This window comes from Ovis canadensis, chromosome 3 (genome assembly GCF_042477335.2).
Source record: "Ovis canadensis isolate MfBH-ARS-UI-01 breed Bighorn chromosome 3, ARS-UI_OviCan_v2, whole genome shotgun sequence".
NCBI classification, from domain to species: Eukaryota; Metazoa; Chordata; class Mammalia; order Artiodactyla; family Bovidae; genus Ovis; species Ovis canadensis.
The window spans coordinates 19,106,665-19,125,563 of NC_091247.1; the positions used below are offsets into that span (position 1 = coordinate 19,106,665).

Below are 18,899 nucleotides of genomic sequence, written 5' to 3' on the forward strand. Positions count from 1 at the left end.
TATTATAAACAGTCTTGCCATAACATGCCTTGACCCTGAACCTTTGCATTTTTAAAAAATCATTTCACTAAGATGAAATCTTTGAAGTAGAGCTGCTAGACCATTGGTCACCAAATATTTATTGGGTTCCTTCTCTACCTGGAGCCTGTTCTGAGCTCTGTGGATGCCATGGTGAGCAATACTGTCTGTCTTCAAGCTGCCTAGAGTGTCCTGGGAGGAGCTGGACAATAAATGCACATGTGAAAAAGAATAGGGCAGTTCCTGATAAATGCTATGAAGAAAGGATCTTCAGGATTTAGAAAAGGGGATTTTGAAGGATAAATTGGAGAGTTTTTGCCCAAGAAAACTTGGAGTCTCTCAGGGTTATTCCTAGTCCTGGTTTTCCATCTACCCTCATTCCTGGCTTTAAACACCACCTATATTCAACAACTCTAAAATTCCTATCCTCTCAACTCTAGAATTTTATATTCAGCTGCCTACTCAGCATTTCCGTTTGCATGTTTAATAAAGTCTTACACTTAACATGTGCGGGTCTGATATCTTGATTTCTTTGGTCAGGCCTGATCTGCCACCTTCCTTGTCTCAGTAAGGGACATCTCCATTCTTCTTGTTGCTCAGGCCCCCAAACCTTAGACTTCTGCTCGTTTCCCCTTGTTTTCTCATACTTCACATCCAGTCCATCAGCATATCTTTCTGACTCTGCCTTCAGAATATGTCCAGGGTCCAGCTGCCCCTCACCATCTACAGGATAAGGACCCATTGCTGCAGACCTGGCATCATGGTCTCCTGTGTGCCATCCCCTAATTCCATTCTTCATAGCAGCCAGAGTAACCTTTGAAAAATCAGAAATGAGATTATGTTGCTCTTCTGTTTAAAAGTTTCCGGAAAACTCTTATTATACTTAGTTGAAAATTTGAAGGACAGATCATGGCCAACAAAGCCCTTTAACAGTTTGGTTTCTTGTCATCTAACAGTTCTCTCTGGTCATCTCCTGCCACTCTCCCCCTCACCCGTGGTGCTCTAGCCACACTGGCTTCCTTGCTGTTCCTTCAGGTTGACTCTGCTGATAGACTCGGTGTTCCTCCCCAGATCCTTCAGCCTTCCTCTCTGATTTCATCCAGCTCTCTGCTCAGGTGTCACACTCCCCACAGGGCTTCTGGGACCACCCTTGTGAAAAAGCACAGGTCTCTTCCCTTCCCATTGCTCTGTATGCCCCTACATTGCTCTTTTCCATGTTGTACTTAACCACTGTCTGTCAGGTTTTGTGTTTTTTTTTGGTCATTTACTGTCCCTCACTACTAGTATGTAAGTTTAAGGAGAGATGAGATACTGTACAATCATTTCCCCGGACCTGGAAGAGAGGCACAGAGTAAGATGGACAAGTATTTGTGGAAGGAATGCACCCAGGATGAAATAATGCCACGGGGGAGGACGCCCGGAGCATGGGAGTGGGAGAGGTGCTGCCTTAGCTATTGTTTGGAGAGCCTGTCGGAGAAGGGGACACGGGAGTTGAGGCGTGACTCAAAGGAATGACACATTTTTGCTTTGCTTAGTAATTGTTTGTCCTTTTATTTATTTGAAAACTTGCTCCCGTTCACTACAAAAAATCCAGGAAAGACAGATCGCTCCTGAGACTCTCCATGCACCCCACTCCCACAGAGAACCAGCACTTAACGTTTTGGCCAGTTTTCTTCCAAATCATTACTGCCCTTTATTGCCAAGTTGCTCTGTGTAAAGGATCTATCGATAATTTTAAGATACCTCTTTGGATTTTGCTGTTTTTCTTCTTTTCTTGTCCAAAATAGTTGCTTACACTTAAAAAAAAAAATCTCCATTTGTCCCTTAAGAAACGACCTCTGTCTGTTCTGGGTCTCTTGATGGAGTGGAATATTCGCTGCGGAAGGAAAAGGGGATCATGAAGATGAGTGTACCACGGACGCTAGCCTTCTGCTATCTGTCATTACTTTGGCAGAGAGAGACAATTACTCTTTCAGATCTTTTAAGGTAAGCTGGGCCTCTTACGGTGATGCTTTTGCTGATTATCTGTGTGACAGCCTGTGGATATTTTGGATTTTACCAGGAGGCTTCAATTAAGGAAGGGAAAGATTAGGTAGTCTGAATTCTTACTCTGAAATGTAATTCTCCCTGGGCTAAGAATTCATCTCCTGGGTTTTCTTATTTATATAATAGAAATAATACTATTTATCTTACATGGGGTATTAGAGAATTTACCATCCAATGTGAATAAAATGCTTTGAAGGTGAAAAGTGACATTTAAGTACCTATACAGTATTAAGTATTTTTAAGAGAGAAGATGAACAGATGACCTTCACATGGCAAATATTAGTAGTAGTTATGCAAAAGCATACCTTGCTGTTGTTAAGAGCTAAAAGATAGGTTGTCTGTGTTTATAAGCTAAAATGGAAAACAAAGCTATTAGAAGAACCTGTTATGTGGATAGTCAGCATGTATAGTTTTCAAGATTATCTGCAGGGTTTTATAGGTAATGAATAAATTATGGTATGGTATGTAAGAATTTCTCATTAAATAAAAGATGGACCACAAGCATTAATGTGTTCATTTTTCCTTGCTCATTATGTGTTCTAAGTGTGTGGACTGATTTTCAGAGCGTAGATTTGGAACCAGAACCCTGGGTTTGAATCCTGGTTCTATCACTTATGTCCTATAGGACCTTGAGTAAGTTATTTAATTTCTTTCCACCTCTGTTTCCTCATTGGTAAAATGAGGTTACTAATAATATCTACCTCAGAGAGTTGAGACTACTTTCAATACTTAGTACTACATGAAAAGCACATAGCACCTGGTACATAAGAAGAACTCAGTTCTAGTTATTGTTTATGTTTTCTTTATCATCATCATCATCATTGGCACTAGGCCCTTTGATTAAATAAAGTGCCTCCAGTAAATGAGAATAGTGCCTTTGAATGTGGCCACATCAACCAAATAACAAGGCTTTTCTCAGATGTGATTAACTTGACATGCAGATAGTCCATGATTCAGTGAATTTTACTGTTACGTTAAAACCTCATCTTGTTCTGTCCGCCCTCATTGGGTGATCTCACCCTTCCCCAAGGCTCTAATTACCATCTGTATGATGACGACTCCCAGATCTGGATTTCCAGCCCAGACTTGTCTAGTGAGGGCCAGACCCATATATTCACATATTCAGCTGCCTGCTGGATACTCTTTCATCATCTTTCTCCTCAGTCCATCTCTCCCTCCACTGATTCCCTTCTTCATAAATACCCTGTTTCATCTCATACAGGCATCTGAGACCCATCCTTGACTCTTTCCTCTCTCTGCATATAGTTTAATCAGTATGTCTTCTCAATTATACTTCCAAAATAATTCTGAGAACCATGTTTCCCCCATTCCTTCTGTCTCTGTCTTCACCTGGGTTACTTAGCCACCTCTCAGGTGAATCTTGTGCCTCTCCTGTCCATTTCTTCCTGGTAACCTGAAGGATCTTATAGGAAGGATCGTGTCACTGGAGCTGGATGAAAGGGCTAGCTGTTCTACACAAGGCAGTCTGTAAGGGGGTAACAAAACTCCCCTAGAAATCTAACAAGGAAGAAATAATAGTTGCCCATAAATAATAGAGAAAATTATTTGCCCAAAAATTCTGCTCAGGGAGAATATTTTATGTGGTTGGAGGGATGGGATAAGATCCTACACGTTTGTCTGTCTCTCTCCCCCTCTTCTGCCTCTCTCCATACCCCTCTGTCTCCCTCCTTTTTTCCTTGCTTCCCCCTCCAAGGGGAATTGTAAACTGCCTTCAAGAAGATTAGATCTAGTTAGCTGGAGGGCTTTTATTTTGCTCTGTGGGACACATAAATTTGAGACCTGGTTTAATTGCTTGAAGGAGTAGAAGAAAAGACTTTATCACTGGTCCTCTCTCTGGCTTTTCTTGGAAAAGAGCTCTAAGTCACAGGTTCTCAAAGTTTGTGGTCCTGACCAGCAGCATCAGCAGCTTCTGGGAATTTGTTAGAAAGGCAAATTCTTGGACCCATTCTAACTCTCTGAGTCAGAAAGTCTGGGAACAGGGCCTGGTAATCAATCTCTGTTTTAATAAGCCCTCTGGGGATTCTAAGGGATGCTAAAGTTTGAGAACTACTATTGCTACACCCTGAATAAACTATTTAAAGAACATTGATTTGAAGGGCCTACATTATTAGCCTTTCCACAATACCCGTGTATCTTAACTGATCCTGTATATCACTTCTCTGTTAAATCCTTCAGCAGCATCCTCCTTAGGATAAATTCATAACCCTTGAGGAGCCTTTAAAGGACCCTGTACTTAACAATTATAATAAGTAAAAACAGCCAACACATATTCATTCCACAAATATTCAGTGAATATCTACTATTTGCAGGTGTTGCTCTAGGGTCCAGACCCTTGAAATACATTTGTGAACGATATAGATAAAGTCCCTGCTCTCCTAAAGTTTAAGACTAGAGGAGAGGACAGATAAGGAAATACATAAATAAGTAAATCAGACAAGAGAATGCTGTTCGGAAGATTGAAATAGTGTGATATGATAGAGAATGACCGGATGGCTGCTTTAGATGGGTTATTAGGGAAGGCCTCAGTGAGAAGGTGGGATTTAAACTGCACTCTGAATGAAAATAAAACCAGCTGTTGAGTATCAGAAGTACTAGCATTCCAGGTAAAGAGAGGTTGCTAGTGCCAGGCCCTAAAGCAGTTGCAAGCTCTGTATGATCCAGGAGCAGAGGAGGCTGATGTGATGGGAATGTGAATTTGAAGGAGTAGGAGGAAGATGAGGGCAAGGAGATAATAAACAGGACCAGACATAGGTCTTTGTAAACCAAGTTAGGAGTTTGGATTTTTTTTTTTTAAGTATAGTTTATATACAATTCACCTTTTTAAAGTATACAAGTCAGTGGTTTTCAGTATATTCACGCGGTGTGCAGCCATCACGTCTATTTCCTGGATGTATTCATCACTCCAAGAGAAAACCCCATACCCATCAGAAGTTTGCCTCTAAGTGTGATAGTAAGCCACCAAAGAGTTTAACGGAGAGACATGATCTGATCTGGTTTATGTTTTCAAGATTGTTCAGGCAACTGTGAGGAAAGTGGATTCTCGGTAGACACGAGTGGAAGCAGAGAGACTGGGTGGCCTTTTCTATACTTAGAGCAAGAGGCAGTGGCTTGGATTAGCGTGGTGGTGATAGAACCAGAATGAAGTTGAAGGGGTTCAGAATGTGTTTTGTGGGTGGACACAGCTTAACTCTAATGCAGTGCTGCTTAAACTACCTGTAATGAATAACTAGTTTGTTAAATGGCAGTCTGTCACAGATCGAAGCTTTTGGAAAGTACGATAGGAGTACGAGTAGAGATAGTATCTCCAGGGGTCATGACTGGAGTATTGGTTTCTTGGTCAGGAGGGGCGAATGAGACGCTGTCAGTCTACCCCACTGCTCTTTTTTTGTCTCTGTTTTTCTTTTTACCATTTCCTCCTACCTAACATACTGTGTATTTCACTTGTTTTGTCATCTTTGTCTTCTCAGTGCAATGTAAACTCCATGGTAACAAGAATCGTTTATTGTTTTGTTCACTGCTGTGTCTCCCAGCCTCGAATAGTGCTGGGTATATAGTACTTGATAAATTTCTGTCAAATGAATGAATGAATTGTAGGTAAGTATGCATGAATACTTATTTGTATTTATGTGCTAAGTTCTTCAGCCTCAGTAATTTACTCAGAATAGTTGACCGGTTTCTGTGTACCAGACATTGAGACAGAGTGGTAAACAAGTGTTTCTTTAATTGTTCTTCCAGTGATGGGTACCTACCGTGTACTGTCATAGGCAAATGGTGGGCAAGGAGATATTCTAACAAGGAAAACAGAGATCAAAAAGGTCTCCTTGAGGAAGTGATTTAAAAGATGAGTAGAAACTAATCACATCAGAGAAAATAGGGATAGATAGAAGGAATGCCATATCTACAAGCCTGGTAAATTGGCAAATAAGATAAACATGCCTTTCAGAAATATTTTATCTATTTGGGCAGAAACAGAAGAGATTATTAGATAATCAACTAAATCTTGTCTCTGCACAAGGGAACAGAAATATAGATATTTTCAGGTTAACTATTCTTAAATCTATTTGAGATATACAATATTCTCAACAGCTTCTTAACTTTGTCTTTGAAATATAATATTTTCCCCTCTTTTGCTTACTTTGCCAAATCAGTACATATCTTATATTGAAAGTTTTTCAAAAATACAGATTTGTTGAAGAGGAACATATTCCTTACATACATGCTTTTCAGCATTTTCCGGAAGAGATGAAATTATATGGACGTGACAAAGGAATCTTTGCCATAGAGGTAAATTATTTTCTTTCTTACTTTGTAGTCACTTATGAGACATTAGAGCAATTTGGTGATTTATATTCATCTCCTGATTTACTAATTCATGTTGAAGTTTAAAAAAGTCATCTACTTTTTGTTCCATTCGAATATGGAACAGTAATCATATCTTAATAAAGAGTAGAACTATTATTTGTATTTTCTTTTTGTGGTTTCTTCATTGTTTAGGCTGTTCTCAGAATACAGCTTTAGTGTGAGATATGTGCACTGCAAATAAGTGTACTGTTGAGACTAAATTTCAGAAGTTTTATATAGAGAACTTGAACTAATCTCAAATTTTAAAAAACGATGTGTTTTGTTGTTATTTGCTCACTATGTTGCTTTGGAGGAATGAACTGAAAGTTACTATGTTAGGGCTGCCCTGGTGGCTCTGATGGTAAAGAATCTGCCTGCAGTGTGGAAGACCCAAGTTCAATCCCTGGGTCAGGAAGGTCTCCTGGAGAAGAGAATGGCAAACCACTCGAGTATTCTTGCCTGGAGAATCCCATGGACAGAGGAGCTGGCGGGCTGTAGTCCACTACGACTGAGCACTTTTGTTTTGGGAGGCACTAAGTCCTTTGTTTACATTAGTCCTTCTCTAGCTCTCTTTTCATGTCTCCAGTGGAAGAGCTTCTGTTCTTTTAATTATGAGTCTTTATCACTATTTATAGTACTCAAAGGTTATATTCCCTTTGCTCTTCATCAGGTTTTCAGGGTACTAAATATTAATATTAAATATTATCCTGCATTTGCCCACTTTAGGAATTCTTTTCATAGGCTTTCTTAACCTTCACAGCCTTCACGTTGTTTTCAGTTTATTTCAAGAGACATTTATGATCCTTGCTGAACCTCTGCATGAATATGGTTCACCATCTTCCCAATTATACGTGTGAGTAAACACCTCAGAGTGAAGTGAAGTGTTAGTCGCTCAGTCGTGTCCAACCCTTTATGACCCCGTGGACTGGGATTCGCCAGACTCTTCTGTCCATGGGGCTCTCCAGGCTGTCATTTCCTTCTCCAGGGGATCTTCCTGACCCAGGGATCGAACCCGGGTCTCCTGCATTGCAGGCAGGCTCTTTACTGTCTGAGCCACCAGGGAAGCTCAAACCCTTCAGAAGGTAGAATCATTTGCCAAGGTCATTGTACATAGTAGTCTCAAACTCGAAGTACAGCCTTCTGTTCTTTTTTTTTCCCCCTCATAATGTTTTGTATTGTATAGTTTCTATGGTGATGTCTTCAAATTCACTGATCTTTACTTCTTGTATTTGTAATCTGCTGGCTTTTTTCCCACTATTTTTTTCATTTCAGATTCCATGTGTTTCACTTCTAGAAATTCCATTTTAGTCCTATTTTTATTTCTCTCACTATGTTTATGTTTTCTTTTTCATCCTCCAGTTTATTGACAGTATTTACAGTAGATGTTTTAAGGTTCTCATCCGCTGATTCTGTTACCTCTGAGGCTGTTGACTGGTTTCTCTCCTGATTGTGTGCCACGTTTTTCTGCTTTCCATGCCTGGTGGTTTTGATTGGATGCAGACAGTGTGAATTTTGTGTTGATGGATACTGGATTTTTGTTCTGGTGTATGATTAGGTAGCTTGGATATCAGTTTGATCATTTAGAAGCTTGTTTTCAAGCTTTTTATGGCTGTTCCAGAGCCTTTATTCTTGGACTAACTTAGCTCCTCCTACTAAATGATGTCCCTCTGAAAGACTTCACCTAGTGCCCCCACTATTATGAAGCCTCTCCACTCCAGCTGGTGCCTTTTGTGAGCCCTGAGAATTGTCTGGATTCATTGGGAGGAAAGATCCAGTGATTTTTTTTCTCCCCTGGCCTCAGGTTTTTTGTTTTTAAGCATGCACAGTTTGGTACTCAGCCAAAGACTTGAGAGGACCCCTTTGCAGACCTCCAGAGTTCTCTGTGTATCTGCGTCCTCACTCATATTCTGTCTGCAAATTACAGCCACCCTAGCTTCCAGGAACTCTAATCTCTATCTAACTCAGCAAGACCATGGGGCTCTTGTTTCACTCCCTGCTCCCTGCACTGCAGGTTGCAGACTGCCTCCAGGCAGCATCCTTCAGCCGTTTGTTTCTCTTCTTTCAGGACACATCATCCTGTGCTTCCTGTTTTCTAACGTCTGAAATTGTTTCATATATTTTTTCTTAAAAAAAAAATATCATTTATTTACTTTATCGGGTCTTAGTTGCAGTAGGCAGGATCTTCGTTGCATCTTGTGGGGTCTTTTGGTGCAGTACATGAACTCTGGTTGGGGCATATGGGCTCAGTAGTGGCGTGCAGGCTCTCTAGTTCTGGGGCAAGGCCCCAGAGCGCACGGTCTCTGTCGCTGCGGCACGTGGGCCCTGCAGTGGTGCTGGCTTCGGTAGTTGCAGCGCTCGGGGCATGTGAGATCTTAGTCCCCCAAATAGGAATCAAACCTGCATCCCTACATTGCAAGGCAGATTCTTAACCACTGGGCCACCAGGGGGAAGTCCCCTTATATATTTTTTCCAAGTCTCTGTTTATCATGGGAAGTCAATTCCCATAGTAGTTAGTGCTTTAAGGGCAGAAATAGAAGTGTTCCAAATACTACTTTTTAGACATTTTAGAAATAGAGTCAATATTCAGATGCTTTTTAGCTGATTGTTACCTAAACAGTTCTTTCTTGAATGCCTGAAAGTATCCAACTGCTCATTTATTCCTGGATTTTTTTGAAAGTTATAATCTCTATTCACAAATATTGTCTAATCTTTGCTTCTGAGTTTTCTACCAACTGGACCATGTTATTTGAGGATCATGGTTATAAACTTTTGTTTATACAAAATTCTCACCCTAATAACAATCTCTTTTGTTGACTAGTTTTAAATTAATCTTGACTGAGGGGACAGGAGTAAAAGAGGGGAATGATTTCTTATAGAGATTTTGATAGAAAGTATAAGCTTAAAATAATATGAGACTATATCTGGATAACAATAACTATTGCAATTTGCCTTTTTCACTTGTATCTTAGAGAGCTTTTTTTTGGAGGAATTAGCCTTTATATATATATAATTTTTAATTGGAGGATAATTGCTTTACAATGTTGTGTTGGTTTTTGCCATTCAACAGTGTGAATCAGCCGTAAGTATACATGTGTCCCTTCTCTCTTGAACCTCCTTCCCACCCCCATCCCACTCCTCTAGGTTGTAACAGAGCACTGGGTTGAGCTCCCTGTGTTAAACAGCAACTTCCCACTAGCTATCTGTTTTACATACAGCAACATATATGTTTCAGTGTTATTGTCTCAATTTGTCCCGGCTTCTCCTTCCCCCACTGTGTCCACAAGTCTGTTCTCTGCCTCTGCATCTCTATTCCTGCCCTGCAAAGAGGTTCATCAGTACCATTGCTCTAGATTCCATATATATTCATTAATATACAATATTTTTTTTTCGCTTTCTGACTTACTTCACTCTTGTTAAAAGGCTCTAGGTTCATTCACCTCACTAGAACTGACTCAAATGTGTTCGTTTTTATGACTGAGTAATATTCCATTGTATATGTACCACAACTTCTTTATCCATTCATCTTTTGATGGATATCTAGGTGTCCTAGCTATTGTAAACAGCGCTGCAGCGAACATTGTGGTACACGTTATCTTTTTCAATTACGGTTTTCTCAGAGTATATACCCAGTAGTGGAATTGAAGTTAAAGCCTCTGCCTGGAATGCGGGAGACCCAGGTTTGATCCCTGCGTCGGGAAGATCCCCTGGAGAAGGAAATGGCAACCCACTCCAGTGCTCTTGCCTGGAGAATCCCATGGAGGGAGGAGCCTGGTAGGCTACAGTCCATGGGGTCGCAAAGAGTCGGACACAACTGAGCGACTTCACTTTCAGTTTCATGGTAGTTTTATTCCTAGTTTTTGATGGAATCTCCATACTGTTCTCCATAGTGGCTGTATCAATTTACATTCCTACCAACAGTGCAGGAGGCTTCCCTTTTCTGCACGTCCTGTCCAGCATTCATTGTTTGTAGATTTTTGATTATGGCCATTCTGACCAGTGTGAGGAGATACCTCATTGTAGTTTTGATTTGCATTTCTCTAATAATGAGAGATGTCAAGCACCTTTTCATGCATTTATTGGTCATCTAAATGTCTTCTTTGGAGAAATGTCTGTTTAGGTCTTATGTCCATTTTTTAATTGGGTTGTTTGTTCTTCTGATATTGAGCTGCTTATATATTTTGGAGATTAATCCTTTGTCCATTGCCTCATTTGCAATTATTTTTCCCATTCTGAGGGTTGTCTTTTCATTTTGTTTAAGGTTTCTTTTGCTGTGTGAAAGCTTTAGAGTTTAATTAGGTTCCATTTGTTTTTACTTCCGTTACTCTAGGAGGTGGGTCATAGAAGATCTTGTTGCGATTTATATCAAAGAGTGTTCTGCCTATGTTTTCCTCTAAGAGTTTTATAGTCTCTGATGATTACATTTAGGTCTTTAATCCATTTTTAGTTTATTTTTGTGTATTTAGTTTTATTTTATGTATAGTTTATTTTTCTAACAAGGAAGTATTCTAATTGGTTGATTCCTTCAGCTCCATTTTATTTTCTCAAGATTGCTTTGGCTGTTCAGAGTCTTTTGTGTTTCCGTACAAATTATCAGATTTTTTGTTCTAGTTTTGTGAAAAATTACATTGGTAATTTGATAGGGACTGTATTGAATTTGTAGATTGCTTTAGGTAGTATAGTCATTTTAACAATATTGATTCTTCCAGTCCAGGAACATGGTATATCTTTAGAGAGCTTTTTTTTTTTAAATAAACTTTTATTTGGGAATAGTTTTAGATTTATAAAAAAGCTGCAAAAAATAAAAATATATCCTTTACCCAGATTCAAGTACTATTACTATTTTATCCTACAGTTTTATCCTTTGTACTGTTCTATCACTCTATCTATCTCTGCAAATCTATTTCTGAATCATTGAGGGTAAGTTATATTTATATGGCACATCATCCCTAAATATTTTAGTGTATATTTTCTAAGAATAGGGATAATCTCTTCAGTTCAGTTGAGTTCAGTCACTCAGTCATGTCTGACTCTTTGTGACTCCGTGGACTGCATCACGCCAGGCCTCCCTGTCCATCACCAGCTCCTGGAATTTACTCAAACTTATGTCCATTGAGTCGGTGATGCCATCCAACCATCTCATCCTCTGTCATCCCCTTCTCCTCCTGCCCTCAATCTTTCCCAGCATCAGGTTTTTTTTTCAAATGAGTCAGTTCTTCACATCAGGTGGCCAGAGTACTGGAGCTTCAGCTTCAGCATCAGTCCTTCCAGTGAATATTCAGGACTGATTTCCTTTAGGATGGACTGGTTGGATCTCCTTTCAATCCAAGGGACTCTCAAGCGTCTTCTCCCACACCACAGTTCAGAAGCATCAATTCTTCAGCACTTAGCTTACTTTATAGTCCAACTCTCACATCTATACATGACTACTGGAAAAACCATAGTATTGACTAGGCAGACCTTTGTTGGCAAAGTAATGTCTCTGCTTTTTAATATGCTATCTAGGTTGATCATAACTTTCCTTCCAAGGAGCAATTATCTTTTAGTTTCATGACTGAAGTCACCATCTGCAGTGATTTTGGAGCCCAAAAAGATAAAGTCTGCCACTGTTTCCACTGTTTCCCCATCTATTTGCTAAGAAGTGATGGGACCAGATGCCATGATTTAGTTTTCTTTTAATCTCTTGTATAACTGCAATTAACTTACTAACTTTAACTTTTTATTTTTCTGGAAGCTGCACAGAATAAATATGCCACAATTACCTCACTAGTTGTCTATTGATGGAGATTAGTGTTTAAGGATACAAAGCTAAAAGGCTAAAGAAGGCAGCTAGGTGATGAATAGAAAACAAACAAATAGAACTGGAAACAATCTAAATGTCTGTCACCAGAAAAAAGGATAAAATGTGACATAGTCAGACATGGTGTATTAAACAACATTAGATACAAGCAGCAGGAATGAATCTAACATTCTCTCGAGTGTGACAGGCAAGTCTTAGAAAACTATGTACAGTATGATGCTATTTTGTTAAGCTCAGAAAAGAAGGTAAACTAAATATATAGGCATATTTATATGTATGATAAAACTATTTTTTTTTTAAAGTTCATGGTAAGCAAAATTCAGGATATTAGTTGCCTCTGGAGGGAGAACCACAGTGGGAGTACTAAAGGAGTCGTCCAGGGGCAGATGCAGCAGTTGCTTTGTTTGTATATTCTTTGCATCCCTAGCTCCTCTTTGACAGTAGGAATCACGTCAGTTCAGTTCAGTCGCTCAGTCGTGTCCGACTCTTTGCGACCCCATGAATTGCAGCACGCCAGGCCTCCCTGTCCATCACCAACTCCCAGAATTCACCCAAACTCATGTGCAGAGAGTCAGTGATGCCATCCAGCCATCTCATCCTCTGTCGTCCCCTTCTCCTCTTGCCCCCAATCCCTCCCAGCATTAGAGTTTTTTCTAATGAGTCAACTCTTCGCATGAGGTGGCCAAAGTACTGGAGTTTCAGCTTCAGCATCATTCCTTCCAAAGAAATCCCAGGGCTGATCTCCTTTCGAATGGACTGGTTGGATCTCCTTGCAGTCCAAGGGACTCTCAAGAGTCTTCTCCAACACCACAGTTCAAAAGCATTAGCGCTCAGCTTTCTTCACAGTCCAACTCTCACATCCATACATGACTACTGGAAAAACCATAGCCTTGACTAGGTGGACCTTAGTTGGCAAAGTAATGTCTCTGCTTTTGAATATGCTATCTAGGTTGCTCATAACTTTTCTTCCGAGGAGTAAGCGTCTTTTAATTTCATGGCTGCAGTCACCATCTGCAGTGATTTTGGAGCCCAGAAAAATAAAGTCTATACTTGTATTTGTCATCCATAGGACTTCATGGGCTTCCATGGTGGCTCAGTGATAAAGAATCCGCCTGGTAATGCAGGAGATGCAAGAGATGCAAGTTTGATCCCTGAGTCGGGAAGATCCCCTGGAGTAGGAAATGGCTACCCACTCCAGGATTCTTGCCTGGAGAATTCCATGGACAGAGGAGCCTGGAGAGCTTTAGTTCATGGGGTCACAAAGTCAGACATGACTGAGCAGGCACGCACACACACACACACACACATAAAACCTCATATATAATACAATTCTGTATACATGGAAAAGGACTCTGTGTTTGTTGATTAAATGATTTGAAATAGCTGAAAAACAGAATTAAATACTTTATTTAGACAGAGTTCATATAGATTTGCTGGGGATTTTTTTCTACCTAAGTAGTAAGCTTCCAGTCTGCTTCTTTTGTATTTATTATGTATCAGGAGGCTACTAAATAGTGGCATTTGGCTGACAAAATAAAAAAGCATTCCACTGATATTGTAGTGGTAAATGCATAAGGGATGTAATTTCTGCTTATAAGTAAGGACATTTGCAAACTCAATTTATGGGTGTGTCAGTATCACTCATGAAAACCAGCTTGTGAGATTAATAATCTTATCAGTTCTTCGTACTGCTCACCCATGTACTGAAACCAATAGTAAATTACCCTAGTCAGAAAATGTAAGTTTGAGGCTACATGGATGACTTTTTTTTAGAAAAATAATACCTGATGTTTGCAGAGTGAAACCAGTGATTTCATGTGAAGTGTCTGTGACTTAGTTTGATCCTGTGTCAGTACCCACCCCTGGTACCCAGCATGCTCAGCCCAGGCCTCCCACAAACTCTGCCTCCCAGGAGAAGGAATGAGAACCAAGTTTTGTACTTGCCTAAGGAAAAGTGAGTAATGACAAAGGTTGTGCTGTGCTCGGTCGCTCGGTTGTGCCTGACTCTTTGCGACCCTGTGGGCTGCAGCCCGCCAGGCTCCTCTGTCCCTGGGATTCTCCAGGCAAGAACACTGGAGTGGGTTGCCATGCCCTCCTCCAGGAGATCTTCCCAACCCAGGGATCGAACCCAGCTCTCCTGCATTGCAGGTGGATTCTTTACCAACTGAACCACCGGGGAAACGCCGTGACAAATGTTAGCCTGCTGCAAAAATAATCATGTAACCCTGCCAAGATCAAGTGGAAATTATTTGGGGATTGTGTGCTCTTCTGGATACCACCTTCTAATATGCTTCAGTACAGATAACTGAATTTAAATGTAGGTATTCTGCAATAAGCAGAATGTTTGGAGGACAGACGCATCTTAAGAAGGAGAACTTCAGTAGGTTTTTCCCAACTCTGATCCTGAGGCCAAACCAAATGACCGTCTCCTTTTGAGTTGGTCATCGGTTCATAAATTTGTATTTGTTCATAAGGTTTATCTCGGTCTGGGCAAGTTGACAGCATGTGTCTGAAATGGTCTTATCCCCAGGACTAAGACTATATTTCACATAAAGTAATGTATTCACTATAGGCTTTCAGAAGACTAGATTTTGAATATAAAAAGTATATTTCTTGTTACTTCTAATAGATTTACAACAATTAAGTTAATTCTAGCAGACCAGAAATGCGAATTGAACTGTTTTATGAATCATAATGCATGTGGAATTCATTTTATCCTTCCTCCATAAGTAATATATTACAGTGCTTTGTCATCTCTTCTGACATAGTTTTATTCTTTATTAATTTCCCTTTGCCATAGAAAGTCTTATTTTAGGTTTGGGTTAACAGGTGCATGTAGCATTAGCTTTTTCTCAGCTGAATTTTTGCTTTGAAACAACAATAAGTAAGGGTGCGGCACTGTGCTTTTTTTTAATAGCAAAGCAGGAAGTTCACCTCTGACAGGGTATTGTAATCAGGTTTATCACAAGAGCCTGCTGTTGTGTAACAGAAACTCTAGCTTGTCCTTACCTGTCTTCAGGCATTGCTTCATGAAGGAAAATAAACTCAGTGGAATATTTGTGAAATTCAATAAAATGCTTTCCCAAGCACGCCATTTTTAATGCATGCTAGAACAATTGATTATAGCCTTGTGGTCTTTTAAAAAACACATTTGCCTTGGGATTTCTTAATATTATAATTAAATGAATCGGTAGCCCTCTAGAAGCCCTGTGTGTCATATTTACTATACGTTTTAGACACATCCTCCACTGTGGCTGCTAATAATACATACTCCCTCCCCCTCTCCCCTTCATTTTTCAAGAAAAGTGGGGAAGGTTTGGGATGCCTTCAGATGACTGTTTACTTAGTTGACAGGCAGCTTTTCTTCATTGTACACTTCGTGTTTGCTCACAAAAGTGCATTCACTATTCCATAGTATGTTGAAACTTTTAAATGGAAACAGCTTTTCGTTAACAAAGGAAGCATTTTCTTCCCTCCCTTCATGTCTTAGCTTTCTCTACTAAGTCTTGGCTTCTTCAGCAGCTGTACCTCCACCAGAAATGACAAAAGGTGCGATTGTTCTAGGAGATGGTGATGAAGATAATGCCAGTGGAGTTTTGTGTGTGTGGGCTGCTTGGGACTGTTTTTCTTCTGTGTTTGGTTTTGTTTTGTTTTTGTTATTCCAGAAAGTTGAGCACACCTTAAAAAAAAAGAAACCAAAGGGAGGAGGGAAAAAAAGGCTTTAAAGACCCTTGAACCTTTATCCTGTGTGAACTATTTCTTTCCATTAAGTTGTTCTGTTAATATTCAAGTGGGCCTCCATAACAACAAATCTGACAAAACTCACTTTACAACATAGGGGAGTGGAATCCAGATAGAGAGTATTGATGTGGTTTGTTTCTTCTTCCAGGCGGGCCATGGGTTTGTCTTTCTGCCATTACTCTGACTTGTGTTGAGTTCAGAAGAGGAAACAGGTGTGAAAATTAAGTTTCAGAATTTCCAACCATCTCCTTTTTCTAAGTTGTGATTCCCAACTCCTGGGAGGTAAACTGTTTCATTTTCTTTATTTTTTAATTTGAAGATAACCTCCTCCTCTTTCTTTCTGCCCTCTGTCTCTCTTCTGTTGCTTTCTTTTTGAGTCAAATTTCTGAAGTGTAGTGCTAATCTGAAGCTTCATTTATTTCTAGCAAAAATCTTTCAGCTCATCTGGTAGAATAAACTAAAAATCTATTTTTTTTTTTCAGAGACACCATCTCTGTATAGAGTACCAGATAAGCAAATTGCTGCTTAAGCCAAAGTTGGGCCTAAACAGACTTTTCTCTTACAGGTAGAATTTATTCTGCCAATGACTTAGCAGATAGTGGAAATACTTGTATATTTTCAGCATTTTTTTTTTAATCTTTATGTGTTTTAAACCCACAGACCAATTTCTAAACAGTTAGTATGTAACATACATATTATTCTACCATGGTCCTCAACAGTGATTCTAAGGCCTCTCAAGAATTAGTCATTTCGTCATCCCTCACTAGACTCATCAAGAAGCAATAAAGAGGAACCTGGAAATCCATTCTGAAGTACATCTCCAGCTTTGTGAATGTTGATCAACAACATTCTGATCTCCTCTCTGAATGAGTGAAAAGAAAAGATGCAATGCTGGTTCAGCCAAACCCACTGAGTGGCACTTTGCCATGATGATTCATTTTGCCTCGGAGCAATCTTACGCCCTTTGTGAAACTAGGTCCCTGATGGTTTAAGGAAGAAAAAGACTCCTCCAGAGCCGTCAGTCACTGTCTGAGCCCCTCCAGATGACTGTCTCGCTGGATCAAGCTTTAATACACTCTGAGTCTTCAAACTTTACTCCAGATTTTTTTCACCATCTTCCTCTGTAGGCAGCATGTCGCTCTTGGGATTGTTTGTGCAACCTCTGTTAGAGTAATCATCTAGCAGGTTTGAAATGTACCTGAGGGAAACTGAGACGAGCTTAATGATAACAGGTGTTCTCAGGTTCCCTCACTCCCACTCCCTTCCAGGATTACTACTGCTAGGCAGCGTGAATAGAAACCAGCTGACGTGCTCTTTTGTTCCTGGCTTTCTGCAGCATCTTAGCCATCGCTGGAATGTGTGGGTGCACTTCTCTCATCAGGCTTGTGAACTAAAACCATCTGAGGGTCTCTTCCAGGCTCCAGGAAGAAGGAGTGGAGAGCCACTTCATTTTATTTTATTATTATTTTGCACAAGAATATTGTGGACAGTTTGTTTAAACTATAGGTTCTTAGACCTAGTGTTAGGGATGGATTTATGAAGTCTAGTGTGGGATTGAGGACTTTTAAATCAGCGTCTTGTAAGTGGTTCTGATAGAAATGTGCTCTGAGCAATACGGACTAGTCTTCATCTCTGGCTCTGTCTGTCTTATGTTATTGCATCTTGTTCCACAAAAAAAAAAATTAGAGGTAAAGTAGACTAATTAGGGGATAACCAAAGACCAGTATAAAACAAAGTACTATTATACCTAAACTCCTTTGTTTTCCTGGGCTCCAAAATCACTGCAGATGGTGACTGCAGCCATGAAATTAGAAGACTTACTCCTTGGAAGGAAAGTTATGAGCAACCTAGATAGCATATTCAAAAGCAGAGACATTACTTTGCCAACAAAGGTCCATCTAGTCAAGGCTATGGTTTTTCCAGTGGTCATGTATGGATGTGAGAGTTGGACTGTGAAGAAAGCTGAGCACCGAAGAATTGATGCTTTTGAACTGTGGTGTTGGAGAAGACTCTTGAGAGTCCCTTGGACTGCAAGGAGATCCAACCAGTCCATCCTAAAGGAGACCAGTCCTGGGTGTTCGTTGGAGGGACTGATGCTGAAGCTGAAACTCCAGTACTTTGGCCACCTCATGCGAAGAGTTGACTCATTGGAAAAGACTCTGGTGCCGGGAGGGGTTGAGGGCAGGAGAAGAGGACGACAGAGGATGAGATGGCTGGATGGCATCACTGACTCTCTGCACATGAGTTTGGGTGAATTCTGGGAGTTGGTGATGGACAGGGAGGCCTGGCGTCCTGCGATTCATGGGGTTGCAAAGAGTCGGACACGATTGAGTAACTGAACTGAACTGAACTGAACCGAAACCTGCAAAGTTTTAAATAGTATTCTAGTAGTCCTCTTATTCTACTTAACACATCATAGATTCCAAATGAAATATAACACAAATGTCCAGCAACTTTTATGACATCCTTCCTTTAGGTGTGTTCTATACATGCGTACATTTTTCTGAAAGTCAAAATAAGACTATTCTAACACAGTCATTAAATGTTTACTGTAATTATTTTATATCCATGTTTTGGAATCTTGTCAAAATTAGAGCCTGCTTCCGCTCTCCAGGCTAAGGACAATGGCACGGAAACAAAAATGTGATCCTGTGATCACATTCTCTACAACAGCACTGTATCATAGTCCTGCTGGTCTCCTGCCCCAGGTTGGATGCTTTGCTGAGCTGGTGGTGCAGCCCCCTAGAGTGGCCTGGCTTGGTTGGAATAGGAACAGATGTGTGGGGAGGTTAGTCTGTAGCAAGCCCTGTAGAGCCAGTTGGGCTACCATTTCACGTGATGTTGGAGGCAGAAGGTAGCAGATGTCAGTGTGGATATTTTGTGTGTGTGTTCAGTCGCTAAGTCATGTCCGACTCTTTGCAACCCCATGGACTGC

The 18,899-nt window shown here is 40.3% G+C and overlaps 1 protein-coding gene across 2 annotated transcripts in view; it reads left to right on the top strand.

The window, feature by feature from the left end:
- The window catches only part of TAF1B (TATA-box binding protein associated factor, RNA polymerase I subunit B), a 54,391-nt gene that overhangs the window by 15,626 nt on the left and 19,866 nt on the right, over positions 1–18,899 (top strand). For both annotated transcript variants that reach the window (XM_069580187.1, XM_069580188.1), the window contains 2 exons: positions 1,848–2,004; positions 6,270–6,369. In XM_069580187.1, coding sequence (XP_069436288.1) covers positions 1,848–2,004; positions 6,270–6,369 — 257 coding nt within the window. The remainder of the gene's footprint in view (positions 1–1,847; positions 2,005–6,269; positions 6,370–18,899) is intronic.